This window comes from Austrofundulus limnaeus, unplaced genomic scaffold (assembly GCF_001266775.1).
Source record: "Austrofundulus limnaeus strain Quisiro unplaced genomic scaffold, Austrofundulus_limnaeus-1.0 Scaffold1281, whole genome shotgun sequence".
NCBI classification, from domain to species: Eukaryota; Metazoa; Chordata; class Actinopteri; order Cyprinodontiformes; family Rivulidae; genus Austrofundulus; species Austrofundulus limnaeus.
Genome location: NW_013953683.1, coordinates 76,054 through 85,976, shown reverse-complemented (window position 1 = coordinate 85,976; position 9,923 = coordinate 76,054). Strand labels below are relative to the sequence as shown.

Here is a 9,923-nt window from a genome sequence, read left to right as displayed (position 1 = left end):
CACACACACACACCTACCTTTGTACCGGCTGTGTTAGCTTCCTCTCTCGTCTTGGCAGTAAAAGGGGATAAATGTACATTTCCCTTTTGTAACCTCCGTCTTTTCATTTCTGATGCTGACTCTTGAATATCCTCAGGTTAGAAATGCCGATTACAAATGTGAGTGTGAGCTTTTATAGCTAAGTTTTTCCTTTATAGCTATGATCCACAGCTGTCGCCTTTCCTCCTCATCTAAAGGAAAAAGGAGAAAAACTAACTACTCGATCATATCTGCTGGTGAGTTGACACAACAACACAACAGAGCTCACGTTTTATACCAGTAGCTCACAGATGCTTTAACTTTTGTGACTTTTTCACGGACTAGTACTAGCAGCTAACGCTAAAAACAAAGGCAGTAACCAGGAAGTGGAAGGGAGGAGCGGGGCTGGAATTCTACCGGAAATGCGTCATTAATGACCGTGGCATATAGGCTGTTGGACCCTCTGCAGTTTGCCTACAGAGCCAACAGGTCTGTAGATGATACCATAAACCTGGCTCTCCACTACATCCTGCAGCATTTGGATTCACCAGGAACCTACGCCAGGATCCTGTTTGTGGACGTCAGCTCTACATTCAACACCATCCTTCATGCTCTTCTCCAGGACAAGCTCTCTTCGCTCAACGTGCCTGACTCCACCTGCAGGTGGATCACAGATTTCCTGACACACCGGAGTCAACGAGTGTGGCTGGGGAAAGTTGTCTCGGACACACAAACTATAACACAGGATCTCCACAGAGCTGTGTTCTCTCCCCTCTGCTCTTCTCCCTGTACACTGACTGTTGCACCTCCAGCCATGACTCAGTAAAACTTATTGAGTTTGTGGACGACACCACCCTCATCGGGCTCATCTCTGATGGTGATGAGTCTGCCTACAGGTGGGAGGTGGACCAGCTGGTGACCTGGTGCAGCAGCAACAACCTGGAGCTCAGTGCCCAGAAAACAATGCAGATGATTGGGGACTTCAGAAAGGCCACTGCCCCTCTGCCCCCCTCACCCTTAACGACACCCCCCATCACAAATGTTGACTGCTACAGGTTCCTCAGCAGCACCGTCACCAAGAACCTCAAGTGGGAGCCGACCATCAGTTCCCTCATCAAGAAGGCCCAGCAGAGGTTGCATTTCCTGCGACAGCTGAAGAAAGCTAAGCTGCCGGCCAGGCTGATGGTGCAATTCTGTACGGCCATCATCGAGTCCATCCTCAGCTCCTCCATCACGGTGTGGTATGCTGGGGCCACTGCCAGGTACAGACACAGACTGCAGTGCGTTGTGCACTCTGCTGAGAAGGTGATYGGCTGCAGCCTCCCATCTTTCCATGACCTGTACGTCTCCAGGACTGTCAGGCGAGCAGGTCGGATCACAGCTGACCCTTCTCACCCTGCACACAGTCTGTTCATACCATTCCCCTCAGGCAGAAGGTTTCGGACCTCTGTGCCCTTTCCTGGATCTGCTCTGGTATGGCGGGTGCCGGTGGGGCCCATGAGTTTGTCGCTGCTGACCCCGGGGGCTGTGCGTGTGGTCGCTGGGGGGACTCTCCCAGTTCTCCCCTATGGTCTGATCTGGGGGGTGGGTCGGCGGATCTTCCCGTGCAGGTACCCCTTGGGGCTCTGCGCTCGGGCTCCCTCTCGGGCCCTTGGGCTCTGGTCTTCCCTATGTCTGCCTCGTGTCTTGGGGGTTGGGTCTCGGTCCTGCACAGTCTCTATTAAATATTCCATTGGAGAAATCTTGTATATACACRCATGTTCACAACTGCTCACAAACAGGTGTTCTGATCCGGGGGTTCTGACTGGTCACTGAGTGTGTATATGTGTATGTGTGTATATACTGATAAAATTTATGAATGTGGGCATGTATGTATGTATATCTTTATATATGTATGGGTATGTGTATACTGTATATTTATACAGTATATGCCCTCCATGTATTTATCCATTTATTTTTCAGGTGAGCGGACAGATGTTGGGTGTGTGGTCCTGTGTTTTGTTGGTGTATATTTAATATACTTCTAATCGCTATTTCCATCTTTCTATTTTTCTAATCACTTCTCTCTCTCTGTTTTTCTCTTTGTCTCTATTTTCTCGTCACTTAAAAAAGTCACTGATGATGAAGAAAGAAATAAACTAAATAAACTAATATTTAGTTTCGTTTTCTACTGAAGTGACAAAAAAAGGCAGAAGGTTTCGGTCCATTCGGACCAGAAAATCCCGCCATAAGAACAGTTTCTTCTCCTCTGCCGTCGAACTCTTGAACATTTAGAACATTTAGAACATTTAGAACATTTAGAACATTTAGAACATTTAGAACACGTCACTCTATAACTCTGCCTTGGCCACTTTATCACTGGTTTCCTAAACAGCACAACTCTGACTATATTGTTTTTCTGGTCACTTTTATCACTGGATCTAACTGCACTACCCCAAATACTGTATATTGTCTACTGTGAATACTGTATTGAATTCTGTATTTTATTATATTTTTCTTTTATTCTTTGCGTTTTCTTCTTTTGATATATTTGATAGCTATTGCACCTTTACACTGAAGCAAATTCCTAGTCTGTGAATCCTGTTCATTGACAATGGCAATAAAACTGATTCTGATTCGGATGCTGCCACCTCCATGCTTCACTGTAGTGATCATTATTTTAGCTCTAATAATTTTAATTTTCTGACTTACGATGCTAGACATCTAAACTTTCAATGACTTCCAGTGTGTCTCAGCTCAGCATGTTTTCTTCAGAAATGAATCTGAAAAATGTTTTTACCCCAGTGAAACCATGTGGTAATAAATAAAAACCCTCTGTAGACATATAAACATCATTACTTCAGCCAATAATGAGTCAGTTTATAATACAACTTAGAGTTTCACAGTGTGTGAGGCTAATTTTTATTATTATTTTCTGTTTGCCAGTGGTTTTAGGAGTGCTGTCAGGGAGTGAGAGTATCAGGTGTGTTGATGCCATGGTGATCCAAGTGTTTAGTTGTCTTCGATTATTTCTGAAATGTAAAATCTTACAGAAGCTGATGGATGTTGGTCTGTTTCTACAGTTGTTGTCTTCTGTTCTTCAAAATTTCATCAGGAACTTTCTGGTTTAACATGTCTAAAATAAGGTAATAATGAAATTTTAGAAATAATGAAAACCAAACCTTTAGATTTATGTGGAACCTGATTTTATTTTGTGATTTGGTTCCTGGTGAGTAAAAAGAGCAGATGTGAGTTTGTGTGAGGAACAGGGAGGAGGGCTTGTATCTTATTGGCTGCAGGTTAATCCAATTTAGAGACGGATGTTGAGTTTCACCAACCCACACACACACACACACACACACGTACACACACACACACATGTTGACAACAGCAGCAGAATAATTCTCACGTGCACATTAATTGTCATGGAAACGTCACACAGAAAATAGATGGATCCACCTGAGTGATAATAAAACAAAGACAGGCAAAAAAACAAACCAAATGTTTTGGATGAAAAAACCTTCCTGGCTGTTGATTTCCAGATGAAGGATGCTGCATCCATCAAACGTGGCACACACAGGTTTGTTTTTATATGCCCGTGGGGACCGTGGATTGACTTCCATTCATTTTTTGGTCATTTTATATCCTAACCCTGATCATTTACCCTAAAATTAACCTCACATGTCCTCACCTGATCCTAAAACTAACCTAAACTCAATTCACACCTTGGTCCTAAAACCAACCCCACACCCAAAATTAACATCCGTACCCGTGGGGACCGGGCATTGATCCCCTTGATGCACATTCAGTCCCCACAAGGCTGCTTTTTTCTGTAAAACAGTTCCCATGATGTAGCAAAAACGTGACACACACACACACACACACACACAGAGATCTCCTGCCGTTAAAAAGGATACCTCCTGAACCTGAACGCTTCATGATGTCAGCCATGGCTCAAGTGAGTGGGTGGGGGATGATGCTTTGAATGGTGATGGGAAATGGGAGGAGGTGGAGGTGTTGTGAGGACCCTCTCTCAGCCTCCACACAGGGAGGAGGAGGAGGAGGAGGAGGAACAGTTTCTGTAACCACATGTTGCTGCAGCAGCCACCGTCTCCTCTCCTCGCTCTGCATGTGTACTTCCTGCCACCTGTGGCAGCACTCTTAGTCCCTCTATACAACAAAAAGCCAATAAAGAAAAAATAATCCTCAGAGCTTGGGGGGCGGATTTCTTTAATGACAAAAGGAATTGCAGAGAGAGAGATCTCCGCTGCTGTTGACACAAATGAAAGGTAAGAGAAAAATAAAAGTGCTTTTAACGTGCATGATCTTTGTTGAAAATGAGAAAAAGAAGGTCCGGCTGTGAGTTCATGAATAAAACTGGCTGTGATGTAAACGGATGGGCTCCAACAGGTGCTGAATGTTTGTCACAGGGCAGGGACTGAAACTGAAACTGTTTTTTTAATCTCAGAGGGTGTTAGGGTGATGTCCTCATTTAACACTCTGAACTAAAAGACTAAATGAAAGCAAAAGGATCTCTGAAAAAAAAAAACTTTTTCAGGATCACAGTCCTGTGGGAGGATCTGCATTTCTCTCTGTCTCAGTGATGGTGGTCAGTGTGTCGTCTTTCGCACTCGCTGCTGATGTTTTGTGGTCTAACTGGGCTTGGTTTTTGTTTTCTGTATAGAGAGATAAATCAAAGCATCCCTGTTTTCAGCTCAGTGTGTTGTGGTTTGGACACATGATGGCACTGTTGAGACAAACTACAATATCGACATTTTCATCTTCAAATTTTTCTTACCATGAAAACAAATCATGCTCCTAAAACCTGCSTCTGATTATTAAAAATGCATCACACTTATTACTGATGGTGAAGCGTATTTAGCTGTGCCTAAACATGTATTTTTATTTCCCCAAATGTTTCTTACTCTGTGTCAGGATACATATTTATTTTTTGGTGTTTCCAGAGCTTATTCTCAGAGACGTGTTGCTACTTTAGACATGTTTCTGGTCAGTATGCAGGTAAGCAGGCGAGCAGACCCGTCTCTATGGATATTGCTTTCGTCATTACACTTCCCATCAAGCTTGAGCTGGAGCTGTGCTCATGCAGAAGAGGCAGACGCTTGTCGACTTGTAACAGAGATCTTATGATTAATGTAGTAGGTATCGTCAGAAATTCAGACCCTGAACCAGCAGCTGGTTTTAACTCTTATAATCTATACAGGTGTTTTATTTATATACAGGTATCTGTCAGGATATTTAACCAACCAAGGGCTCCCCTCAGAGCATGGAAAATCTGTATTTCTTCAGTTGCTGCTGTGTTTTGGTGTCGTCACTTTTAATTTTTTATCACTGTGACCTTCACCTTTAAACACAACTCCAAAAACCTCCTTTTTGTTTTTCAGATCGAGGCCTCTCTGGCCTGTTTTGTGTTAATGACAATGTTATCACTTGTAACTCTCACCCTGGTAGTCTTGTCTGCAGGACTCAATTTGGAGAACAATACAAGTATTCAAACTGAAACGCCCTACCTCCCACTGACTTCACATGACTCAGGAACTATCTCTTGTGGTCCCCCGATCTCACTAACTGGTTCATTGGGACTTTCATTCTCAAAACAACAACCCCCGCTGATTTAAAAGCTTGRTGTCTCCTTGTAATAAAAAACTCCTTCATCCTCACTGAAGCAAAATCCCATGATCACGTGAGACAAAGAACAGTTACAGCTGGAGCACCTACCACTTTCAAATTGAAACCTTTATTTTGTATTGTTACTACCATTATCAAGTTTAGAACCGAATCCTGGTCCCCCACCGTTAAACTAGACGCAATAAAAATCTGGGCTCAATCCACTGAAGCAGATATAATAGTCTTATCAGAAACATGGCTCAGCAAAGTCATCTCAGACAAAGAAATTTCAATTCCTGGCTATAAAGTTTTTAGATGCGACCGCCCCAAAAGAGGTGGTGGAGTAGCTTTTTTATATCAAGAACAAATTCAGTGCAAAACAAATGTCTTCATGCTCTATTAGCAAACAGCTTGAACTACTGGCATTAGAACTAGAACTCTCTGATGGTCAGTCAATCACCGTGGTGGGTAGTTACCGAACCCCCTCAGCCTCCAGTGAAGCCCTCACATCCCTGAGCAATTTTCTGATGGGGCTAAATGCCAAGGAGCTACTTCTAATTGGTGATCTAAACCTGGACTGGTTGACCACTTCATCTGACAATCTTAAATCCGTCTGCGAATCATTTAATCTAACTCAACTAATTCAAGCATCTACGTGCCCTATAACAAAACCCTGAAAAATCAACCTTAATGGACCTTATTCTAACGAACATGCCTCACAAGTTCACTGACACTGGTGTATTTGCTAAYGACCTCAGTGATCACTGCACCATTGCAGCCATAAGAAACGGCAAACCATCAAAAATAAAACCCATCATAATCTTCAGAAGAGATCTAAAACATTTCTGTGAGCAAGCCTTTTTTCACGACTGAGCAACTTTAGACTGGAATAAAATTTCATTGATAGATGATGTTGAACTTGCACTGGAGTACTTTTATGCGGGATTTCAAAACATAATAAACACACATGCTCCATTCCGTAAATACAGAATAAAGGGCCATAAAAATCCTTGGTTTTCCCCTGAGATAGGAAACCTGCTCAAAGAAAGAGATGCTGCCTGGGCGAAAGCCAGAAAATCACATACCGAACGAAACTGGCTCATCTTCCGGCAGCTTAGGAACAAATGCACAACCCAAATTAGAAATGCTAAATCGAATTATTACCTGGACGAGTCCACCAAAAATCTGAATAATCCAAAACGGTTTTGGCAAACAGTAAAATCAAATTCTGGTCAGACAACAACTGATTTACCCAGCTCTATTAAGACCAGCTCAGGTATTCTATCAGACAAACCATCAATTCTCAACTTTTTTAATGAACACTTTATATCCTCGGGCTCACTGTTTGAATCTATGCACACCAAAATGTTATCTGCTAACCAAACTGATGCAAATCCACCCCAAACTCCATATGTGACAGAAAAACCAGTCACAAAACRCTTTGAGTTTGTACCAGTGCCTCCCACTGAGGTTTTAAATGCTCTAAAAACCCTTGACACACACACAAAGCAGCAGGACCTGATAACATAGAACCACTTTTCCTAAAACTAGCTGCTGACTTCATTGCTGAACACTTTCATACATTTTCAGTCTCAGTCTCAACACAAACACAATACCCAAAACCTGGAAAGCAGCTTGTGTTCTCCCTCTGCTAACAGGGGGTGAACCAACTGACGTTAACAACTACTGACCAATTTCTAAATTATGCATTCTTGCTAAATTGTTCGAAAGAATTGTCTGTGATCAGTTAACTGATTTCCTACAATCAAACAATATTTTAACACAATTTCAGTCAGGATTCAGAAAACAGCACAGCACCGTTACTACAGTTCTAAAAGTACTAAATGATCTCATTCATGCCCTGGACTGCAAACAGTACTGCGTTGCACTATTTATAGACCTGTCCAAGGCAATTGATACAGTTGATTATAGACTATTGACTGTCCAACAATTGACCTGTCCTGCAACACTCTTGTTTATCAAAACATGCAATCTCCTGGTTCACCAACTACCTAACTGGCTGAACACAGTCTGTTAATGTAGCCGGTTCCTCCTCTACTTTCTTAGTAATTGTCAAAGGCGTGCCACAGGGCTCCGTCTTGGGTCCCATTCTTTTCTCCTTATATATCAACGACCTGTGCAGCAATTTATCAAATGTCTCACATCATTATTACGCAGATGACACCATCATATATATTGCTGATCATCCTCCCTCAGCCAAGCATTTACCTTCCTTCAGGACGCTTTTATTATTATCCAATCACGTTTGCAAAAACTTAAACTGGTTTTAAATGCTGATAAAAGCAAGATCATGGTTTTAACCAACAGAAAACAACAATCAGAGAGCCAACAGCAAATCGTTACCCAACAGGGAAAACAAATAGAAATGGTCTCCACCTACAAATATCTAGGTTTCCACATTGACAGTGACCTTTCCTTCAAAACCCACATTTCAAAAATAGCCACTAGGCTCAAGCTAAAATTAAGTTTTTATTACAGAAACAAATCCTGCTTCTCATCCAAAGCCAGAAAACTACTAGTAGCTGCTACATTCATGCCAATATTAGACTATGGTGATGTGCTGTACATGAGTGCTGCATCAAAATACCTCCAGTCCTTAGACTCCATTTACCACAGTGCTCTTCGGTTCATTTCTGACTCCAGTTATTGCACTCATCACTGTGAGCTTTATGTCAAATCTGGCTGGTCATCTCTCAGCGCTCGCAGATACACTCACTGGATATCGATCATCTACAAGACCCTCCTAAACCTAGTCCCGTCTTACCTCACTGCCTTAATACAAACAACACACAGTCGTTACTCCCTGCGCTCTAACGATTTAGTCCTCCTGTTAGTTCCTCCAGTCAGAACGGAACTAGGAAAAAGAGTGTTCAGCTTTGCTGCCCCTTCAGCCTGGAACAATTTGCAGACAGATTTGAAACTGTCAACACTGATCTCTCTCAGATCCTTCATGTCAACCTTAGAAGAAAATGTTATCAAGAAACTTGACTATTGCAGATGCATCTAAATACGTATTACTTATCCAAAATTCATGTCATTGTTGATTTTCTACTGTATCTTATCAACTGATGTCTGCTTGTTTTTCCCAAACTTGTTTTAAGTCAAACAAATATTGTTGTTAATGCCTAATTTTTGAAATCTGTCTTATRTAGATGCTCTTGAAGTATCAACATTAATTCAAAGTGTTTGTACATTTCTTTATTTTCCTTTTGTTCTTTGTTGATCTTGATTGTCAATTATTATGTGACGTGTGCTGCTGACCTCTTGACCAGGTCACCCTTGAAAAGAGATTCTGATCTCAATGGGCTCTACCTGGTTAAATAAAGGTGACTGATTGATTCATTGATTGATAAGCAAATTTGACTTTTTGTGAAGCATTCTGTGTCAAACTGTTTTAATTTAGACTTTTTTCATAAATCTTTTCGTCCGTCCGTACGTTCTCTTCTGCTTGACCGAGATCAGGTCACGGGGGCAGCAGCCTAAGCAGAGAGACCCAGACTTCCCTCTCCCCAGCCACTTGGGCCAGCTCATCCGGGGGAATCCCAAGGCGTTCCCAAGCCAGCTGAGAAATATAGTCCCTCCAGCGTGTCCTGAGTCTTCCTCTGGTCCTTCTCCCAGTGGGATGTGCCCAGAACACCTCATCAAGGAGGCGTCCTTGAGGCATCCTAACTAGATGCCTGAGCCACCTCAACTGGCTCCTCTCTACATGGAGGAGCAGCAGCTCTACTCTGGGTCCCTCCTGGATGACTGAGCTTCTCACCCAATATCTATGGGAGAGCCCAGACACCCTGTGGAGGAAACGCATTTCAGCCACTTGTATCYGTGATCTTGTTCTTTTGGTCACTACCTAAAGCTTGTGACTATACAGTAGATGAGGGTAGGAACGTAGACCGAATGGTAAACCAAGAGCTTCGCCTTCTGGCTCAGCTCTCGCTTCACCACGATAGACCAGTACAGTGCCCGCATCACTGCAGACACAGCACCAATCTGTCTGTCGATCTCCTGCTCCATTCTTCCRTCATTCATGAACAAGACCCTAAGATACTTAAAGTGTAACTTACCCCCCTGTGAAAAGATAACTCCGCCCCAAGGCGAAATTTGAAAAATGCATCAAAGTGGGTAGGGGAGGGGGTGTGGGTAGGGGAAGGGGGGTTAGAGAGCGGAGGTGTGGCCAGGACGAGAGAACGTGACAGGCAGCTAGCATTAGCATAATTGATGCAACATGGAAAGTGACCACAGTATCGCAGACAGTTACATACATTTTGGATCTACCTCAGTAG

General features: G+C 42.8%; 1 protein-coding gene across 2 annotated transcripts in view; it reads left to right on the top strand.

Moving 5' to 3' along the window:
• Positions 1 to 4,038: 4,038 nt before the first annotated feature.
• vwa5b1 (von Willebrand factor A domain containing 5B1) overlaps positions 4,039 to 9,923 on the top strand; it is a 77,706-nt gene continuing 71,821 nt past the window's right edge. The window contains exon 1 of one of the 2 annotated variants that reach the window (XM_014031608.1): positions 4,039 to 4,286. Coding sequence is in view for 1 of the 2 variants with exons in the window: in XM_014031607.1 (XP_013887061.1) it covers positions 4,601 to 4,606 (6 nt within the window). In the remaining variant the exon portion in view is untranslated. Of the gene's footprint in view, positions 4,287 to 4,514; positions 4,607 to 9,923 lie in introns of those variants that run through there. The other variant, XM_014031607.1, reaches the window with a different exon arrangement.